This window comes from Cladophialophora psammophila (assembly GCF_000585535.1).
Source record: "Cladophialophora psammophila CBS 110553 chromosome Unknown aczJe-supercont1.3, whole genome shotgun sequence".
NCBI classification, from domain to species: Eukaryota; Fungi; Ascomycota; class Eurotiomycetes; order Chaetothyriales; family Herpotrichiellaceae; genus Cladophialophora; species Cladophialophora psammophila.
The window spans coordinates 1,873,817-1,895,458 of NW_006912924.1; the positions used below are offsets into that span (position 1 = coordinate 1,873,817).

At 51.5% G+C, this 21,642-nt stretch overlaps 6 protein-coding genes across 6 annotated transcripts; 4 read left to right on the top strand and 2 right to left on the bottom strand.

Moving 5' to 3' along the window:
- Positions 1–984: 984 nt before the first annotated feature.
- Positions 985–1,668, top strand: A1O5_02860 (uncharacterized protein; the record flags this gene model as incomplete). The annotated part of the gene is made up of 1 exon (XM_007743474.1): positions 985–1,668. The coding sequence occupies one exon, from the start codon at positions 985–987 to the stop codon at positions 1,666–1,668; it is 684 nt and encodes a 227-aa protein (XP_007741664.1).
- An 885-nt stretch (positions 1,669–2,553) lies between these two features.
- On the bottom strand, positions 2,554–3,120 carry A1O5_02861 (uncharacterized protein; the record flags this gene model as incomplete). Its single annotated transcript, XM_007743475.1, has 1 exon — positions 2,554–3,120. The coding sequence occupies one exon, from the start codon at positions 3,118–3,120 to the stop codon at positions 2,554–2,556; it is 567 nt and encodes a 188-aa protein (XP_007741665.1).
- Positions 3,121–4,260: 1,140 nt separating this feature from the next.
- On the top strand, positions 4,261–5,330 carry A1O5_02862 (uncharacterized protein; the record flags this gene model as incomplete). Its single annotated transcript, XM_007743476.1, has 2 exons — positions 4,261–4,778; positions 4,826–5,330. 2 exons carry the CDS (start codon positions 4,261–4,263, stop codon positions 5,328–5,330), a joined length of 1,023 nt encoding a protein of 340 aa, XP_007741666.1.
- Positions 5,331–6,315: 985 nt separating this feature from the next.
- A1O5_02863 (succinate dehydrogenase (ubiquinone) flavoprotein subunit) lies at positions 6,316–9,255 on the top strand (the record flags this gene model as incomplete). The annotated part of the gene is made up of 2 exons (XM_007743477.1): positions 6,316–8,931; positions 9,028–9,255. The coding sequence occupies 2 exons, from the start codon at positions 6,316–6,318 to the stop codon at positions 9,253–9,255; spliced, it is 2,844 nt and encodes a 947-aa protein (XP_007741667.1).
- A 5,633-nt stretch (positions 9,256–14,888) lies between these two features.
- Positions 14,889–15,872, top strand: A1O5_02864 (nuclear transcription factor Y, alpha; the record flags this gene model as incomplete). Its single annotated transcript, XM_007743478.1, has 2 exons — positions 14,889–15,204; positions 15,268–15,872. 2 exons carry the CDS (start codon positions 14,889–14,891, stop codon positions 15,870–15,872), a joined length of 921 nt encoding a protein of 306 aa, XP_007741668.1.
- A 2,507-nt stretch (positions 15,873–18,379) lies between these two features.
- On the bottom strand, positions 18,380–21,371 carry A1O5_02865 (DNA topoisomerase I; the record flags this gene model as incomplete). The annotated part of the gene is made up of 4 exons (XM_007743479.1): positions 18,380–18,514; positions 18,588–20,873; positions 20,939–21,192; positions 21,308–21,371. 4 exons carry the CDS (start codon positions 21,369–21,371, stop codon positions 18,380–18,382), a joined length of 2,739 nt encoding a protein of 912 aa, XP_007741669.1.
- Positions 21,372–21,642: the final 271 nt, after the last annotated feature.

Consider the following 21,642-nt stretch of genomic DNA (forward strand, 5'->3'; position numbering starts at 1 on the left):
ACGCCGCCGAAAATTCGCTGTGCAGTTTTGGGCGGTTGGTGCGTAGACGGACAGATGACCTCTGGTCGATCTAACCTTTCCTCAAAAATCTGGGATGTCACTAGTTATTTTTTGTGCTTTTATTTGCTTTGTGCTTGTTTCCAGTACCTCCTCCTCTGCCTTTGCTCTGCGATACTCTGGTGTTTCAAGAATGTTTTTGATGATTCCCACAGAGTGACATCGGGGGTTCATTTGGCAGGAGAGATGATATAAAGCATTCTTCTCGAGGACGCCGAGCTTGTCCTTATTAATATCCATGCCCGTTCAACCTGTTCCAATCCCCCTCGCTGTGGTGACGGAGCAGTTACATCCGCTGTTTTTTTTCTTCCCTTTGTCGAAAAAGGCTCATACAATCCAGAGGGCCTCACTGCTCACGTACACCACGTCTCGGGGACGCCAGACCCTCCTAGAGATCTCTACTCCAGCTACACCACGCTGCATTCTTTGCCCCCCGACTTTTTGAATGACATGACGACGATACGAATTATGAGCTTGCATTACGATATGACAACCCCTTGTGACGATCCTGTCGAGGCATCAGACACCGAGTCATTCCACTCGGCCATTTCGAATGTCACGAAACGAAGCTCCAAATGCTGGACCTCTCCTTCCCAGGACACCACCATGACAGCAGAGTGTTTGATACATCGTCAACCCGTGCGTAAGAGACCCCGGTCGAGGACCGTCTGCTCCCAATCTTCCACCTCATCCAAAGCATCCCATCCTCGTCCCAGCCCCAGACACTCGCGGCATAACTCCATTTCAATCCCCTCGCGACAAAGCAGTCTTGCGAGGAAACATGTTCGATCACGTAAGGATTCAATGACACTGCATCGCCAGAGCTGCCAGCTCTTCTCCTCACTAGACGGGGTTTTGGCATTGAGTCGTGAAATCACACCTCTACCGAGCGTTTCGACTTCGCGGACAACGACTCGGCATGCATCCATGATCCCCGAAGATGCTCTGGACCAGGACAGCATCCAGCGCATCTGTAAAAAGATCGACGCAAAACTGATCGCGGTTAAATCCGGGCACCACGACCCGTCTGCGCCATATCCTTACACTGATGAATACTCGCACGCTCTTCCAACCAGCCGAAACGATCGCTCCCCAACACTGCGCTCGGAATCCATGCCGTCGATGTCCAAAGTCGACACTCGTCGCTCCCGAGCGGCTTCTGTTCCTCCCGCGACGATCCCGGAAAGACCAACTCTCAACACCGTCATATCCTGGACTTCCAATGCAACGCGGCGCGTCGAGTACGAGAAAATCGACCGTGCCCACAGCGGCGTCCGGGGTTTCCTGCGGCGAATCCTGCCCCGGCGTCTTCGAAGCAAGGATGGACGGCGGGGCTTCTTCACGGGTGAGTGTGACGGAGACAGCGTGAGGAGGTTTCGGTTGGACGTTAGCGATGACGATAGTGTCGCGGGGCATCAGGAAGAGGAGGATGCCACGCGCAAGGTATCTGAAGGTGTCGAGTATGAAGATGAGAAGGGTGGATCAAGGGTGAAAGTGGAGGTGGCAGTGGAAGAGGGAGACGTCCATCGTCGCAAAAGCAGAACCAAAGCCACCAAGGACGGGGAAGAGGACAAGGCGAAAACTCGAAGGTGGTCGTGTTTCGACTTATAACAGTATTGGCATGCGCCTTAGGCTCCCACGCGAAGCCAGATGTCGCGGAAGGTGTCGATCGAATCTAGCTCCATCACAGGTCTATCGAGCAGCAGCGTCATATTGCATTGCTGATGAGAACGGTGGCTGCGCTCGCATCCATTTTCTTTCCATTTTTTCCCCTGTTCTTCTTGAACCGGCATAGTCAATATCTTTCACGATTCGACAACAGGTGCTGTGCACAAAATCTGCCTAGGAAGGCTTGAAGATACCCTAATGATATGACAAGAGCGAGAGAGTTTCTGCGATCCAGCTGATGTACATAATTGTTCATAGAGAGCCAGTTGAGCCAAGCAGATGCAGGTTCTCACTCAGGGCACTCGCAGCCCCCATGGTTTCTTGTTCCAATCCCTTCTGTATGAAGCTCGATTCGGTCCATTGTTGGCCCCAGTTCCATTTCCATGCACAATTCGAAGAATCGGCTCGTCAGTCCTCGTTGATGAGGGAAATCTTCGAGAGAGTCGCAGGACAGCCCGCCTTCGCCGACAACGCAAGTTTGACTGAATTGCGCATCTGGTTGGTGTCTGCGTGGCCAGGGAACCTGCACTTTGCTATCATAGTTGGTGTTTGCGACCGATTCGGCTGTCTGCTATTCAATAGCACAGGGTTGAAAGTTGACCTTGGTGTAGGGACAACGTTGCCGCCTCGAAGACAGAAGGCGACGAGTCGTTGTTTACGGCGCCCAAGAGCTGTGTGTCATGCCTCTTTGCATGGTCTCGTCTGATCGACCCTTTCCTCGTATCTCAGCATGGGAAAGAGCTCTCAAGACCGCCATTCTCATTTTTGATGAGATCGCGTGTTGTCCGCATTCCGCAAACATGCCTCGGATTTCAGTTCTTCATCAGCTCACAGCAAATCAAAGTCGTCCAACTTCTCCCTGTACTCCAAAACCTGCCTCTTCACTTTACTGCTGTCCACCCAGGTCACAAAATCCTCCATGCCCCTCGATACAAGGAAGGCCGGGTCAGTAACCACTTCGGTCCCCACTCTTACATGACCCTGCTCAACGAATTTGTGCGCCGTGGCCACATGTTCTACCATGCCAATGCGGACCATCACTATGCCCAAGCGGCGACGACAGAATGCACTGACTGTAACATCCTTTTCCACCGAAGACAATCCGGCTCCTTGGCTGCGATTTTGCTTCAGGATCCCAATTTGGTGGAGTTTTTCCAACACGACGGTCTCCATTTCCACACGGTACGGATCGGTAGGGTCAAGATTTGATAGTAGATGCGCAAGTTGTCTCAGCCGACCGCAAAGAGCATTATATTTGGAATAATCGAGCGGGTGGTTTAGATGGTAGCGACGTCGCACGGCAGCTTCACGGTGGGAAGGACCATCGGATTTGTAGGTGAGGAGATCGACTTTGCGGAGGAGTCGCTGCTCGTGGTGCTTGAGTTTACGGACCATGGTTTCGAAGTAGGCGAAGGTAGAGCGATAAGTGGTGGCGGGTGTCTGAAGTCGCAGAAAGCATTTACAAGTACACTTAAGTTGTTGAAAAATATTTTGTTTTGGAGAATGTTGCGGGGACGGCCGGCTGCTTGAAGAAACCCTAGCCAGCCTCGTGGCATTCGACGAGGCTGTGTTCCACGCGGAATAGCTTGTTGACAAAAAAAAATGTCTCTGCGTTCTGCCCCCCTTGCGGCCCACTTGCCATGAACCTCGTATTACTTTGTATGAGGACTTCTGCCATTTCGGATCCGACCTAGATCTACTTGTCCTTGGTTGTCTTCCCTCACGGCCCAAGTCCTTTAATGGTTTACTCATCTACCCAGTACCATCAGCATGTCTTCTATGTACGAGCACATTTGGGGGGAAATGGACGCCATCATGGCATTCAGGGCACGCTAGTGGATCTCTTACACTCCGACATTGTTATTCCTCGTACCCGACACGGATTAATATACAGAGTGGCGATATGGCCCATTTAGGGACTCCTAGTGACCGGCGCAACAACTTACCGTCTGTGCTAACTAAACACTCGGCTAAGGCAAGCCAAGTAACAGATGCAGACAACTGCTTCTCTAGTCACAACAAATGCCAGATCGGACAAATTGAAATCAAAAATTCCCTAGTCAATATCGTGCTAATCTCCAGCATACTATCTATAACCCCGCTCACAACCGAAAATACGCCCTGACCTGGAGAAGTGCCAAACATCATAGACGACGATGTTGCCGTTTCTCGCCTTGAAGGCGAGCCAGATACCACAGGTATATTGTTCCAATTCCAAATACTCCCTAGTCAAGCGGCTTAGGCGACAAGTATAGGGTCCGATGACTGGTGCCCAGCTTTCGCGTTGAACCAACATTGAGGGGTCGCGGAGGACGGAGTCTCCGTCCGAAATTCGTCCAGGGTGTTGATGGATTTAACGGATATGATGGAATGATACTCGACCAATTAATTCCCTAAAGGCAGGTCTCTCAGAGCTTCTCGTTCCTGCTTAAGAGGACAGAGCATCCTGCACATTTACCCTTAGACTTGAATCGAAGCCCATCGCCTTTTCGCATCCCCCATCTCTCATTGCGAAATATACTCAAGACCGCCACGATGAAGGCCATTGTGATGGATGGTGAGCCTGGAAAGGCATCTCTCGTTACCGACCGTCCTTACCCGCAGCAAAGGCCCGGATACCTCCTCGTTGACGTCAAGGCTGTTGCATTGAACCCGACTGACTGGAAACATATCGATTGGATGAACCACAAAGGCCTCCTGGTCGGTTGCGATTATGCCGGCGTGGTTGCAGAGACAGGAACTAGTTATTCGAAACCATGGAAAGTGGGTGATCGAATCTGCGGCTTCGCCCATGGCAGCAATGAGTTGCAGCCCGAGGATGGGGCGTTCGCTGAGCGGATCACGGTCAAGGCTGATGTCCAGATGCGGATTCCCAGCCACATGTCGTTTGAAGATGCAGCGACAATAGGCGTTGGTGTTGTTACCTGTGGGCAAGGACTATTCCAGAAGATGGGCCTGGATCTTCCCACACAACCTTCTACGAAAGGCGAATTCATTCTGATCTACGGCGGAAGCTCAGCTACCGGCACAATGGGGATTCAATTTGCGAAACTGTGAGTGAGACATGCCGTTAAAGGGGATTGGATGCTGACTTCCAAAGCGCTGGGTATACACCCATCACCACATGCTCTCCCCGTAACTTTGATCTCGTCAAATCTTTGGGAGCAGTAGCCGCATTCGACTACAATGATCCGGAGTGTGCAGCCAAGATCAAGGATTACACCAAGAACCATCTCAAGTCCGTCTGGGATACGATCTCTCTGGAGAAAACAGCCGAACTTTGTGCAGAAGTGATATCGCCTGGCGGGACTTATGGTGCGATTTTAAACGTCAAGTTCCCTCGGGAGGACGTCAAGACTACGTACAGTCTGGGATACACGGCGACTGGAGATCCCGTGAAGAAGAAGGCTTTCGAGAGTCGAGACAATACCAAAGACTTTGAGTTCATGAAGACGTGGATTGACGTAGTAGAGTATATTCTGGAGCAGGGACGCTTGAAGGTTCATCCTCCCAAGGTGGGCAAGGGGCTGGAGAACGTCCTAGAGGGATGTGATTTGTTGAGGAAGGACAAAGTAAGCGGTCAAAAGTTGGTGTATGTTTTGTGAGGTCAGGGAGGGAGACCATTGAGCTTCTTGAGCTAGGGCTGACTGATGTTCCGAGTCGCCGTCACCAACCGTCATGGACAGCCTTGTGCGACAAAGGGAGTCCGGTTCTACAAAGTAGACTTCTGGCAGTTGTACGGAGCACAGAGTGTGAAGTCAGTCTATTAATATCAAGTATTGGGCACATACATAAAATCTGGGAGCCAACCAAAGGGCGAATCCCTTTCTTCTTCTCTGCTAAACTGAGTTGGTGATCATCGATGATTCGCAATCCTGCTCCGCCTCGCAGCTAGAGGCGCGGAGATGATTGTACTCGTCCCTCCAGGTGATGCCTGCGACGAACAGTTGAAACTTCGCCACTGTCACATGGCAGTCATTTTAACGGAGCTGCCGCTCCAGTAGCAGGCGGGCGAATGTCATTTGAACTGTCACACCCTCCTAGGGTCCCTAAAACTTTGACACCTGGCGTACCCCTCGAGACACCCCCGGAGCCCCCCTACTCGGTGCCACCAGCGCCTACTGACTACACAGGTGGCTAGTTATTGGGCACTCTGGTCTCGCCCTGCCAAGTTTGGGCTGCGGGCATCTTCCTTCCGGCCCATGACGCAGTCATCATGCACCTACTACTCCGTCCATGCCCATGACGCCCGCCGCCCCGCGACCATGTTTGAAGCTTGCTGCGCAGCCATGACAGCAGCAGTGGCTGTGACACGGGATTCGCAATCCAGTGATCCCATCCTTCTTGTATTCTTCCTTCAATCTAAGCCATTACCGTTAGGGCACGAGGGGATCATCGTTTGACGGCGAGCTAGTCGTAACCCATCACATGGCTGCGCACCAGTCACTTTATTCCAGGACCACGTAAGAGTTCGCTCTTGGAATTTTCCAAAACTTTCGTGCTCAAAAGTTGCACATACCATCCCTCGGAGATGAATACTTGATTTCCTTGCCTCTGTCCCCTCCTGCCCTTCGTCCCCGTCAGTCCACAATGTCTGCTCAAGACGCTGCCACGACCCCCCAAGAGAAACCCGCGAACGCCCCCGAGGCTAATGGAGATATCAAAGTCCTCAAGATCAGTGTTGATGCTCCGACCTCGCCAAGCGGCTCGATACCGCCAGAGGGGCAACTCTTGACGGGGAAACAAGAACATTATCTCAAGCGAGAGCTCATCTCCCGTCAGGTCTCGGACGAGATTGCAGAACTGGCCAGTCCAACGGCCCTCCAACGTTTTGGCGCTCCTTTCCGTTCACAATATGGCGAGGTTTCGCCTATGGACTCTGAGTTGCCCATCCTGCGGTACATCTTCGTCAACCACGTCCGCAATTTTCCTTTTCTCGACCAGGCGAAAGAGAAGGAGTTCTGGCAAGAGAAATTACAGACATTCCTCGAGTCCTTCGCTAGCAAATACATCTCCTCGTCAGAAGACAGGTTAGAAGAGACGAAAAGGAAAAAGCTAGCAAGGAAATCCGAAAAGTTAGTGGAGCTGATGATGGTGTCTGGCGTGCCCACGGCTTCTGGGTATGAAGAGAGAATACGTTTCGCCGAAATGGAAGTTGTGGAACGGGGCGCGAATGAGCAAGGTCTGGTCGTGAATATCCCTGAGGGCAACTACATCAACGACTGGGATATCAATGTGGCCGGTGTGAGAATCACCGCGGTCAAGCGAACAGTCCGCTATCATCAGCACGCCGAATTCCTAATACGAGTCAAAAGGCCCGATCAGCCAGAAGTATACATCGGAAGACGGTATGGTGAGTTTGTAAGGCTGCACAAGAGACTGCGGACTGAGATGCCGGGTAAAATTCTTCCGCCTCTCCCAAGGAAGAATAAATCCTCCACATTCACGTCTGCTCTGGCGTCAGGGGAAGATGACACCTCGTCTCTCTCTTCGGTGTCCACTGGGATCAGTGTGGAGGAATCTGGGAGGAATTTTCTGCCCGTGCATCGACGTCTGAAGTCGTCTAATTCCCTCAGTCCCAATACCGGGTCCGGTTCGCCTAAATCATCAGCGTCACCAAAACGGGATCTATCGAGAGAAAGAAGTCCCAGTCCTAGTCCACAAACCATTCGGCTACATCGAGAAGACCAAAGAGTGTCGTTAAGAGCTTTCTTACGAACTGTCTTGCAAAACCCGAATATCGCGCAGTCAAGATCAATGGTTGATTTCCTGACCCTTCAACCTGTCGACTTGAACGAGGAAGAATTGGAAGACATTGAACGACGTAAAGAGATGGACGCAAGGCGGCTGGAAGAGCAGAGGAAGTTCTACGACATCGCCAGAAAACGAGCGGCAGAGCTAGACACCTATATGGAGAAATTCCGAAGAAATATTGTCGAGGCAAATGGCTTGACCAAGCTATTTGCTGAGATTCGAAGCAAAGAGAAGCTCGAAGACCTGAGTCCAGAGTACCAGAAATTTGCAGAATGGCTTAGGATAGAAGTGGCAGCCACCATCTACCACCTGTTCCTGGCGGAAGACAACTCCCCCGAGCTGTTTGCGCAGGCGAAACGAATACATTCTCTCGTGCCATACACAGTGTTGAAGAACGTGATTCGAATAGCGAACCCGGCAGCAGTTATGTCTGGCGTGTTGGATCTCTTTCTGGCACAACCATTTGGCACAAGATCGCTATTGCAACGGATATTCGCTCAAACTCTGGCAGACGGAATCCGACAGTTCCAGAAATCAATCGACGCCGTTGCGGGAAAAGTAGCAGACCCGGTCTTGATCAACAAAATCAAAGCTTTTGTCGACAGTCCTGAAGAAATCAAGGACGTTATCCGAACCGAGGCAAAGATGGAAGAAATTGACCTTGTCGTCGCGATTCTCAGATCAGAACAATTCGAACCTGAACTTACGCCGCCTCAGGTGGAACGGGTCTTCAACGCATGGGTAGCGTGGAACAGCGCCGTCGAAAACGAGGATGAAGAACTCAAACAAGGGGCCGAAATGTTCTCGCACCTCAAGCAACTTCTCAAATTAATGACACGGCAACGTGACAAGGCCATGATGGCAGCCATGATCGAGGAGCCTAATACTTTACAATTATTCCGCGATCTATTCACCATATTCTACGAGCCGCTAATTCGGGTATACAAATCTGCAAATGTCTACAGCTCCATCACGGACTTTGCCCGCTTCGCCGACGACGCCATCAAAACGGTCGAAATCGCACAGAGGCAAGATGTGTCGGCGGATCCCAATCAGACTGTCCAGTCATTCATCGACCTTTGTGCTAAACACGAACACAACCTGTATAAATTCATCCATGAAGTCCATACTCACGATAACGGGCTCTTTACCGCCCTGATGGGTTGGATCGAGGGCATCCTCGAGTTCCTGCGGAAAGGTCCCAGGAGCGGTGGAAGATTGGATATGAATGCGATCTTTCAAGGGGCACTAGATATGAGGGCGGTGGACAGAGAGATCATAATTACGGAAGTTGATGCGCTGATTAGGTGGCAGGAGGCAAGGAAGAAATGGCATAGTGATAAGACGAGGCAGAAAATGGCGGCTGAGGGAACGGGGTCTGGCAATTCTTCAGAAGCTGCAACGGGGATGCCAGGGGCGAATTTCCGGAGCAGTGATTTCGGATTGCATGAGGTGAGTTGCTTTCCCTTGATTCTCTTCGCGATCTCTGCAGAGAGGGTTGCCTTTGACATTGAGTGTATGTATGCTTACATTTTGGTGGCGTTACAGGGCGATCTGATGGACCTCCGCATTTCCGACGAAGAAGATGGTCTTGATTCGGAAGAAGAAGATGCAGAAGACGATCTCGACCCTCTCTCGGCTGAACGACGTCGCCGTAGAAAGGCACAAGATAGGCTGAGAAGAAGCGCCGGCGAGCCTGTAAAGCCCGAGGTCAGCGAGGTTTTGAAGTTGCGGGACACGTTCGTGTCGATGTTGAGGGCTGTCTTGAGTGATTAAACCAGCGATCAAGGGACTATTAAAGCAGAGTCGCAGATGACTTGTAGGGAAGGACATTGGCTGCATTGAGGAATGTATAGGTCTAACCGGCAAGCATAGAATATCCCTGGAGACCTACAACGTCGGGCACTTGGAAGCAATGATTGTATGCATAGCGGACTCTAGCGACCATTGCAAATATCTGCAGTCTGTCTTTGTGATACCGTTGCCTGAATGAATAATTCTACAAGTGAGCTGTGCGTAGGTCATGAGGTCTTCTCAGGGAAGGTTTGTCGTCTGGAGCTTCTGCGTGCTAAGGGATTCTCTGCTATTAGTGGCTAGTCCCTCAATTGGATTTGGACTGGAGTGAGCTCTTCACCAGATCTAATTCATGTCATATCGGGAGCGGATGTAAAGGGATTTTTTCTATATAGGACCACGCCGATTTAAACATACATACTGAGTATATATGTGACATATCTAATATGTGTACCCAAGCCTCGAAGCCAATAGACACCTCCATCCCCTCTCCCCCCCAAGACGCCATGTATAATGCCCCTCGTTCTTATGCTTCAGGTGATGAATCCCTCTTTCCCCTTCTTCGGATCGCGCTTAAAACCCGTCGAGTGGGATTGATGCAGCACAGCATTTTGCATTTGTTTAACGGTGGGGGGAAAAAGGGGAGGGGAAGGGTGGAGGATGGAAGAGAATAATCAAACATATAGATAGGGCAGGCCATGATGGGAGAGGAGAGGAGAGGAATTTGAGCTTATATAGTGATCTAGATCCCCTTTCGCCTCTTTTCCCGTGGCTATGCCATGAGAAGGGTGCTCTTGTTCCCCCAAAGTTGCAAGATACATCCATACGAGGTACATGGAGCAGACCGAAGCCTGTGGAATATCTGATACTGTGAGTTGGTTCCACGTTCTGATTTAGAATGTGCCCAGCCTTTTGGTGTGGACAGCGATCGCCCTCTTCTCAAGCTCACCTTTGTGCCGTTCGAGGCGTATACTCTCATGTAGTAGGCTGAGCAGGGCTTACTGATTTATTAGCGCGGATATCACCTGTTGTGTTGGAGGTCTTTCCACCCACGTAAAGACCTCCCAGATATTCACACATGCCTCAGAGTACGGCGATGAATGACATCTCTGGAATACAGTAGGCTAGCATTCCAGACACCACGGATGGGTCTTCAGCAGAAGCGGAAGCACGGGATGTTCTCGCGAGAACCTTATATTCAAGTCCAGGACGGCCCTAGACACCAAGGGAGGTACATGAGGAAAGAATTGTGTCAAGGTACGCTGTAGCAACGAGGAGTAAAAGAAACGCTCTAGAGACGCTATTTACCAAGGTAGCCCCGCGTGTTGTCCTCAGGTTAGCCTTCGAGTTGATCTAGCAAGAAGCAAATATCAAGCATTCACAGGGAATCAATGCTTCTGCACCAGCAAATCGGCGCAGGACCCGATTTAGCCAACGCTTGGAAGAAGCTGCCACCGATTCAAAACGCAAGATGAGTTTCAGCTCGAATGAATAGGGCAAGCCAAACAAGACCCAAAGACGCGGACGTGGTCACTCCGACGGAAGACCGATGCATCATCTGTCAGCTTGTGTCCTGCGCGTGCAACCCGAATTCGGTGGTTATTTCGATCTGTTGTTGGAAGATGATTCCGGGGATACGAACCATCGAGCCACGGGATCAATTTCACGCCTGGATTTGCACAAGGTGTGACTCCTTTTCGACTTCCCAGCAGATGGGGTGACAGGAAACGAGGTTGCTAGGATGGATGCATTGAAAGTGGCAAGACCATGCTCCAACGTCTTCTCCTCGACGGCACTGCGCGGAATGTCGACCCCCTCAGGACGAGGCTCTCGCATGTGCTTCTTCTCCACGCTTTGTTCAACTACCACAGTTTTAGGCCAACTCCACACTTAGCAGGTCTGGCGTCAGAAGTATCGTTGATAGTCTGAAGCCAGTTGAGCCAGGCAGACACGGCGGGCGAGTCTCGACAAACGTGTGAATTATCTCGTGGATTTTCCTTGGAATAGACGAATCAAAAAATTCGAACGCGAAAATGAGGCCGTTAGCAAGTTTGATTGGGCCACAGTAGGAAAATAGACAGCGCCTCAAGCTGGACCAGTGTGTGATATGCCGTCTCATTGGGCGATACGGTGCAATTTTCATGAAATTTCCGAGAGATGATTGGGGGCAAAAGGAGGTACACTTTGCAGCATTCTGGCAAACGAGAGAGCAGCACCAGTGGTGTGATTCGCGTCTGCGAACATCAGAGGCGATCGTTTGGGTCTTTGCGAGAAAGGAAGTGGGAGGAGCAGGAGAAAGACTGGGGCAGGCAGGCAGGTGTCCATTGCTCGTCATGCAACAACGCATCCGGGAGACAATAGCTTGATTGGGCACCCATCATGTTGACGGAATTTTTAAGCGAAGGGCTGGTGGTCGAAACGCATGCAACGTTGATGCTTACACATGAATACGGGTGAGAGTGGAGGAGGGCGAGGAGGCGATGAGGCGTATCCGGTAGAGGCGAGACGAGAGGGGCCTGGCTGGCTGGGTCTGGCAGGTCTGGGTCGGGAGGAGAGGAGGAAGAAGAAAAGAAAAAGAGAGTGGCAGGGTAGCGCAGGCAAGAAGGGCGAAGGATGCGGTCAACGCTTCCGAGGGAGCGGCAGGCCGATCACATGATGTGCACACAACACTTACTAACTTGTACCCAGTAGCTAGTGTTGCGTCAGGCCTGCAGCCTGTGCATTTGTTTTCTTCTCTCGCAGAGTTATGTGTCCGCATTGTCCGTGCTGTGTACAAGTAGGGGGTGGCATGTCCAGGTACATATTAAGGACGAGGGTCTGTTCTGGCAAGTCCTTGGTAGGTACGGAGTCGCTGATACAACGGCAGTGTGGTGGTGGCCCTCCAAACACGACACGCAGGGAGAAGCTGTCGACGAAAATGCGCGTGCGCCGGTCTCACCCAAAAAGGGAATAGCCTCGCCGTCAACCCACCAGGTCACGAGGCAACATGGTGGTTGGTTCTTGCCTCACCAAGCAAATTCAAGCGAGAAGAAAAACCTTGAGCAGGGAATCTCTCAGTAGTGACTCTCAGTAGTGACTCTCTGGCGTCACATTGTTTTTCCCTTTTCGCCTGTAACTTTCAAGCCCTGGCCGCTGAACCCACTTTACACTACAAGTACACACCCTGCAGTTGGTCGCCGAACACCTCCAAGAATCCCAAAAAAAAAACCTTGGAACCGAGTCAACTGAGCCAAAAGAACCACCCTCACCCTCATCCACTCATCCTCTGTCCTTTTTCTTCCCTCCCTTTTCTACCGCCCAATCGCCCCTCGCCTGCGAGTTTCAACTTCACCTCCTGCGCCCAATCACCCTCCAGCTGTATCGGGCTGTCACCACTCACAGCGTCCCTCTGCTCGCTACCGCTACCAGTCCTCGGTACCTACCTTGGTACCTACGCACGCACGACATCATCCGTTCCCTTTGCTCAGCACGTGGATCCCGCCTAGTCTCACAAGTCAAGTCGAAGAGGAGGTGACCAGCAAGAAAAAGTCCCGAACCAACCCGAGGCCAGGCGGCTCTCCAGCCTCTACCAGCCTCTCTGTCTAAAGCCGTGGCCGAATCATCTCCCTCACCCAACCCTCGACCTGGTCGACCTGGTCGACCGCCATCACCCAATTTGATTCGACTGCCCTCTCCACGATCCACGTTACTGGTAAACAATCACCACCTATCATCATTCACCCTCAATTCGGTCCTATAGAGCCTTGCGCCCATCGTCCATATCAAAAGGAAAATATCTAAACTCGTGGGGGAAAAAAAGATAAATTGTCGCCCTCGTGTGCGCACGCCGGGTGGTGATCTCATCAGTCCTCATCAGCCCCCTCGAGGACAAGCGCAACAAACCATCCTTCAGCCCGACAAGCCATCACCCTTCCCCCCAGTCACCCAGCCAGCTCTGCAATCTGCAAGCCCACCCACCGAGCCACTACTGCCATTACTCACCGCGGTAAACCACCCGCTCTCCAGCCCTCACCGCTGGCAAGCAATCAATCCATCACAACTGTGTGTCAATCACCGATTGACGCTCCGACCGCCAGTCTCGTGTCCAAAACTTCTCCCCCCATTACTGTCCCCGGCTTCCTCCACCGCCGCATTCCCGCTACCGCCCATTGACAGCGCTTCTCATCCACCGCACATTATTTGCCAAAACTTCACGTCACTGTCGCCCTGTACCGAGTAAATCGCGACTGCATCGACTTCGATCTTATTTTTTTTTTGGCTGTCGTCTCTTGTATCCAGAAAACGCGTCGGTGACCAACTTCATCACTGTTGCAGTCGCAGAAAAAAGTGCATTCGCGGTCCAGCGCCCTCTAGATTTGTAAACACGACCAGCTTCATTGTGTGGGCAGCAATTGACCGGGCTGTCGCATCACTTGGGCACGACCCGTGGTTGTTCCGAGAAGAGAACAAATCCCACAATCCCTCTCCCCTCTCCAAAAAGACCAGAAATTTCATCATCTACAAGAATAGACCCTGGCTGCCCGTCTCCGGGTTCGCCTTTTCGACGGTGGGACGGAACTAAAAGGTGAGTTGCATGGAGTTGCCAACACATCACTGCATGCGCGCCTCCAATCGATTGCTACATAACCATTCCCACCCGACCTCGTCCTCCAATAATCGCCTCTGCGCTCTACCAGAGCCAATACTGATTCACTCTGGCCTCAGTACGTAGTCGGGCAATCGAATCGCAGCTTACCTTCCTCCCGCGCCCTCGAATCATTCCTCTCACACGCCCGCAATCCAAACAAATCTATTCCATCTCGCGGCGCGTCGCATCAGAGCTTCGGGAACGCTGGACCAGCGCCTGAAAGCAGCGACGACGACAACAACAACAACACCACCACCACCACCATCACGACCCCTCGGTCGCCTGGAGAAAGCAGGGGAAAAGAGCTGGGACCAGAGGCTCCTGCGTGACGTTGCGAGGTCAGGCATCCTCATCCCGCGCCACACTCTACTGCCCTCGAGAGCAGAAGTGACAACTCATCAAAGCGCTAGACCCCAGCTTCTCCTGCAAAGAAGCCCAATCTGAGGCGAACTCAGCCCGGGTGTCGACGGTTGCAGCAACATCCCGGACCCTATCTCGCCTCATTTGTTGACTTGTCTTTGTCAATATAGTGAGTGGACCGCTGGGTTCGACTCCTTCGACACTTTCAGAACAAGTCTGCTCATCATCTGTTCTGCCACCGACCAAGGTCAGTATTGGTGCTTTGCCGGCGATCCAGTGACCGCCGTGAGCTGCGCTAGCAACTAACGCAAGGGGACCAGGCTCCAACCTGCCGCTGCTAGACCCTCCTATCAGAGAGTCGAGGCGCCTTTGTTGCAACATTTCAAGGCACAACAGCCCCCCGAGAGCGCGTCTCACCTATTCGACCATCACCATTTGCGGCCTTGCTCGACTTCTTAACTGCCCAGCTTAGCCTCCGGAGACCTGCATCTTTCCATACGCGCGACAGCTGAGGCCGACCCAGCAAGTCATTTCCTGCGGGCCGAGAACCTTCCCTTCTCTGCAGCCCCGAATCCATTATCAGTACTGAGCGAGACGGTCGATCTTCGTAGTGGAAGGCGTCCTCATGATGGAATATCCTCCTCAGTATCAACAACACACCCAACACCCTCATATGCAGGGCGGGTATCAAACGTCGCCTCAGAGTGCCGGTCCCGGTTCCCTTCAGTCGCCATCCGGCCCTCAGTCGCATATGCAACAACACAACCCCAATCAAGCCTCTCCCATCCTACCTTCTCAGACCCAGAATCACTATCAACCTCAATCAGCAGGCGGTGTCCATCAGTCCATTGCTTATCCGCAATATGGTGTGAGTACGGGTATGACACAAGGCTATGGCATATCGCCTACCCAGGCTGCGGCCATGGCTACTGCGGCGGCATCAGGTGAGTTTACGCCCTGCTTTTGAGCCTCACGATGACAATCCATCTGCTGACACTTCATGATAGGACAAATGCCGCCCCTCCCGTCGACTGTGAGCATGCCCCAAGCAGGACAAATGAGTCAACAGAGACGCATGAGCCAACATATCACGAGTCCTCACGGCCAAGTCTCTCAGCCTGTCCTGAACCATAACATGCCTCGACAGTCTGTTCCTCCTACAATGCCTCCTCCCCAGCAACCTGTACAACAACCACAGGAAGAAATTGTAGCGGGAAGTGCAGAGGAGTCTCCGCTGTACGTCAATGCGAAGCAATTTCATCGCATTCTGAAACGCCGTGTTGCTAGACAGAAGCTTGAAGAGCAACTCAGGCTCACCTCCAAGGGCCGAAAGCCGTATCTTCACGAGTCGAGGCATAATCACGCTATGCGACGACCTCGTGGTCCAGGAGGTCGGTTCTTGACTGCCGATGAAGTTGCGGCTTTGGAGAAGAATCAAAGTGAGGGCACCGAAAACGGTACGCCCGCGACCAAGAAAGTCGACAACGTAACCTCTGGCACCAAGAGAAAAGCTGGACCGGCTGACAACGAGACTCCTGTCAAGAGATCCAAGGTCGCCAGTGAAAGTGCTGAAGAAGAGGATGACGATGATGGTGAAGAGGATACGGGCTGAGCCTGATGCCTTCCGAAAGCCACATTGGACATTCTTTTCCTACTCTTTCATTTGTCTTGCACATAGGAGGGTTTGCCACTTTAGCAAGCGTTGTCTTTGTCTGAGGATGGGGAGGGAAGCATAGTCTCGGTGGGAGGTCTTTTGGATTTCGAGATGACTTGCTGGTCTCGCAGGGATAATCCGTTGGTCACCCTTACTTTTCCTTTGTCCGCCACTATCAAACATTACAGAGAGTACGGGCTCACGCCAGGACACGCCAAACCATCGTCACAAGCTGACAAACTTGAATTTCCAATCTTCTCCCGACACTATCGAGTTGGTGGCATTCTATCGTCTTCTCGTTCCACAACAGCGACAACAACAACAACAACAGCACAACCAGGTCCCCGCGACGACCAGCCTCTACGTCAAGATACCCGCTTTCATTTTCGACTCAACGCCTGTCGCTTCCGAATACATTTGCTTTCCACTTTGGTTCACCGACCGAGCCTTTTCTTTTTGCTCTACGTCCATGGCCAGAGATTCTGGCGCCGGAAATAGTGCACGGGAATTCGAAATTGGATTGACGACGAAAGGGGGTGGTAGCAGTCTGTTGGTCCCTCGTAAGATGATCCGAATGCTTGCATCGATCATGGCTGCGAAAGAGATGAACAGACCTACCTGAACTCAAAGCCAGGGAATCTAGAATCAAGGACTCACCTCACCGTGAAAAGGGACAAGGCAGACAAGCGCCACAGTTTGGGAAATAGGAGGGAATTTGAGTCTTTTTGCACTGCGAAAACCGGATGGGGGGATACATTGGTCAAACGAGAACGACCCAAGTGCACGCGCACAACCAATGGATGGCATCATTTTCTTTCTCTCCTTCGACTACAGGTTCTGGTTCATCGACTGAGCCGCGCCTTATTCTTTTCAGCATCGACAATCCTTTATTATTCCCTCTCACATCATCACTGACGATCGTTGAACGAAACCTCCTGACGAATCTCCTTATGCAAATCTGATGTTTTTGTGTTTTCGAGATGTGTTTTGAACAGATTGCCTTTGCATGCTTGGTTGGTGGAATCACAGGGATGGGACTTGGGCACAATGAAAGGCGGAAAGAGAAGCATTACAACAGGGCTGGGATACCTGGGCTACGAGGTGTGAGAACAGACTGGGCTGGGCTTGGTTGAGGTAGCGCAAGGCTGCCAGGTGCAGTGAAGGGCGTGCTGTTGGGTACCAGGATCATTCTGCCTCCTGTCTTGGTATTCCACGCCATGAGGAAAACCTCTAGACGAGACTAGCCTCATGAAATGGAACGGAGGAGAGAGGGCAGAATGGTACGCTGTGTTGCAGAGGTGATGTTGATGGCATTGACTGTACAGATCAGACTGGGCTGGATGCTCGAGATAGTGTCTTTTCCTTTCAACCTGAGGTATGAGAAATTGTCAATCATATATGCTTTTTAATAACTAGCCACGGCCAAGACGTGCGATCACAATCGTCATGGACTTCTTTCGCAGAGCCGGCGTCCTCTGAATCGATGAGACACATGGATGGAGGGACTCGCAGGGCTCATCACCCTGTCCACATCAGCCCCCTCTTCTCGTCTAAGGTACATATATGTACGTGCCCGTATCTACCGAGCACTCATCACCGCATTTACCCTCAGAAAGTATGTTCTATGACCCACTACTGTAGATTCATGTCCTCGACCGAACACGTGTATCTATCTACCTATGTACATATGTAGTCCGTACCGAGTGCCTACAGAGAGCGTTCTCGTATAGTCTCATCTCACTCTCATCGTAGCTACTGGGTATATTCTTCCATACCTGTTGCCTGCCTGTACAAGCCTAGGTCGAGTTGGCGGCTATGATGAAGTAGGATGTCATTCATCGAAGCATGTATGTCTGTATGCTATGCCGCTACACTTTCTGAGTGTAAACGAATGTATATATTCACTCTGCAGTTCGGTGTGGAATCTTGTCTAGCGTCTTTCTACCTTTCTAGATCTGTCCTGTGTGGTCTCGTCTGGTGACGACGCAACACTATGCTGGTGCTATGCTAATTCAGTGCGAGTAAGGGAAAAGAATGCAAGGTGCAAGCTCTCCTCCCAACCCTCCTTTCTCCAGAACGATGCGAATCAGAGGCGAAATCCCAAGGTGTGCAGGAACCGCAAAAACATAGTCATCCTCCAGGTACTGAATATTTGCAATTCAAAGATCCATCACGTCCAGTCCCCTCTCAGCCCGGTTTATCACTTGCGCAGTGATTTTCCGCATCGAAAGGCTGCGTTCGTCGTGATGCGTGGCGTGTCATGCGAAGCTTTGCGAAGTGATGGCGAAGCGGACGGAATTCGTAGCAAAGCGTATGTTTCTCATGTGATACTCGTGGGATTTGGCATTTATAGTTGTCAATAAAGCTGGACGCCGGCAGATTTTTGTAGGTCACCGCGATTGAGATTTCGTTTGTTCGTCATGACTGATTTCTGTCCAAGTGCCCCCAGCCAAATGAGCGTAAGCCTAAAAGGCCCACTCCTCGTCGACAGATTTGATGGCCCATTCGAACTTCTCGCGTAGGGTTTTTGAGAAGAACTTCTCGATTGGCACGTTGAATTTCTTGCTGAAAACTACTGTCAACCGTGGATCGATGTAGTTCTGCAAGGGAGGTGCGGTTAGCAAGCCTGTTGCCATCATGGCGGTGTAGAGGGCTTCCTGGTGCAGAACTTACGATCTTCGAAGTGCCCAGTGCCACCTCTTTATTGTTCTCCTTGTCCTCTGCCTGCACGGACATAGTAGCAATCCTCGCGTCAAACTTTTTGACATGCTCCTCCAACTTCTCGATGGTCGGTGACTTTCCTTCGGCCTCGACCTTCTTCGTCTTGTTCTCCTTCTGGAACCTTTTCTCCAAATCCTTGACAGCTTTCAGGCGTTCTTCGAGCTCCTTGGGCTTCATCTCTTTCTCACCCTCCGCTTTGAGTTTCTCATTCTCTTTTTCGAATTTCTTAGTGATCTTGATCTTCTGCTCTTCCACCAAGAAGGCCTGGTGTTCCTGAATCCACGCTTCATCCAGGTCGTCTGGCAGTTCAAAGTACTCTGCACCTTTCTTCTTCTTGATCTTTGGGTCGATGTCGAGCATCATTTGTTTGATTCGCCATTGCTGATACTTGAGGCCTTTGATTCGGTCGCCCAACTTCTCCATCTGACCTGCATGTCCAGCTGCCACGGTTCGCTTATGGTTGCAGAGAATTGCAACTTTCCGATTTGCGTCATTGTAGTCCTTGATCTTCTCGGCTATTGTACCTTCAGATTGCATCTCGGAGAGCAGCCTGGACATTGTGAACGACGCGTTATAGGTACGGAAGACCTTAGCGGTCAAACCAGGCATATAGTTCTTAAGGTGGTTGTTGAGTTGCGTCGTAGTGAGTCTGTCAAAGACGTCGTCTCCCTCACTCTTTGGCGGCTTCTTGAAGATCTTGAGATTCTTGAACACCTGCGCGTCCACTTCGAATTCTTCATGGAAACGAATGCTGTCTTTGCCCAGGAAGTCGAAGACGACAGTGCTAGGAGCTCGCAAAGTAATGTGCTCATATTTCAGGGAACAACAACCGACTGTGTCAGCCTCGTCATCCCCTTTCTCATTACCAGCACGAAGGGCAAATTGATCGATCAGGTACATGGCGGTTGCTTTTTGACGTTCCGCCATCAGCTCTGATTTGAGTTCCTTCTTGTAATCTTTGCGAATCCGATCAATGTGCTTCTTGAGTTCACGAGCCTTCTCGAACTTCTTGTAGTCGCTCTGGCCCTTTATGTCTGAATTCGCCGCCAGCATAACATACTTGTAGTTGCCATTGATGTTTTCCTGCCACATGGCCAGCCACGTCCCTTGCTTGTCGTGCTTGATTTCCTTCCACTTGTGGCCTTCTGGTGGAGCAGGGACGGTTGCCTCTTCGCCAATGTTGATTGTGATCTGTTCAGGCATGACTCTGGTCTTGACTTTGCCAGTTTTTGGATGGTCACCTCGACCACGGAAAAGCCCAGGAGGTTCGACTCGGAAATTGCCAACCTTTTGTTTCTTGCCGTCCCATGTGCAATACATGTACGGGGCTTCGGCTTCATCCTTTGCTACCTTAATAGCTCTCTTTTCCTCTTTGGACAGAGCCTTTTTGGCTGCTCTGTCAGCCTCATAGTACTCAAATATGGGCCTGAAGTCGCATTTTGAAAATTCTTTAATGTCCACTCTCTCGCCGTTTCTGTTCTTTGCGCCGCCGGTCTTCTTTAGAATGTCCCTGAAGTCGCTGAAGAAGTTTTTCTGAAAAGTAGGGTTCTCCACGTTGTGCGTCGAGTTGAGCATACTGCCAAAGAAACCGGCAACTTCTTCTGCATCAGGATGGAGGGTGATGGGTTCGCCGTCATATTTCATCTTGACGTGGTCGGGAAGAGGTTGATAAGGAGGGGGAAAGACAACGCCATTGTGCTGCAATGTCTCCCACTTGTTCGTTCCATCGCCTTTGGTGGGATCCTCCCACCATTTGACTTCGTCCTCTTCTTCTTCCTCGTCTTCAGGATCGGCACTCTCTTCCTTTTTGACCGTCCTGGGTTTCTTTGCGGGTGAGGTAACTTCTGGCTTGATCTTTTTGGTCGGTTTGGATGGTTCAGCTTTAGCTTTCTTGGTAGCAACCGCGGGTGCTCGCTTCGATAGAGGCTTGTCATCATCACTGGATTCCTCCTTTTTTAGTCTCTTTGCGGCCACGGCTTTCTTGGGAGCCTTCGCGGCGTCCTTCTTCTCCTCCCTTCGAATCTGCTTTGCTTCCTTCTCTGCCGCTTTCTCGATCTTCTGCTTTTGCTTGGCAAGCTTCTGCCCGAGAGGCACGTCAGAGTCTGACTCTTCACCGATTTGATGAGCCGAGGCTCGAGGAGGCTTCTGAACAACTTTGCCATTTGCCCTTGGCTTCGCGACGAGAGGGACATCATCAGAATCTGACTCGACAGCGGTTGAAGTCTTTCTCTTTTTGCTCTGCATCCACATCAGCCGATATGATCTCTCGAAAGACATGTCCTGGAATTGACCGGGTCGCATACCAGTGGTAGATCGTCGTCGCTGCTTTCTGGCTCGGCGTAAGATGGTCGTGCGAGACTCTCTCTGGCCTTGCGCTTCGCAGCAGCGACGCCGTTGAGGATATTGTCCTTATTTCCGGATGGTGATAACTCTTCCACCTTCACCTCACCGTTTGCCATCGAAATACCGGGCACGACTTCGCCGTTCGTGGGGATCTGGCGGTCCATTGCAGCGTCAATCGAGGATGGAATTTTAGAGGAAGACAAAGGAGGTGCGACTGTTTGCAGTGTTAGCGAGGAAATGAGAGGTCGAGATGTAAAAGAATGTAGAGCTGAGACAGGCCACGCAAACGGAGTTGCCTGGACTAGTCGATGGTGGTAGAGAGAGCGTACCTCCGTTTGTGCCATTCACCCTCCTTGAGCCCGCGAGGGGCATATCGTCGTCCGAAGAATCCATGATCCGCATGACAGAAGAGACAGAGCGCAGAGGCCTGACGAGTAAGGGGTGTAGATGTTGAACGGCTAATAACAGAGGTGGACGGAAGCAGGAGGGAGAGGCGACGGATTGAAGTGACCTCCAAAACGCGCCTCGGAAACTCGGAATGGTGGGCGACGCTCGAGAGCAACAATGGGGACCGTGCCCGTGGTTGGTATGAGAAGGAGACGATTGGGGAGGCGGTGATCAAGACAAGTGAGAGAGAGAGAGTGTGTGTGTGTGTGTGTGAGAG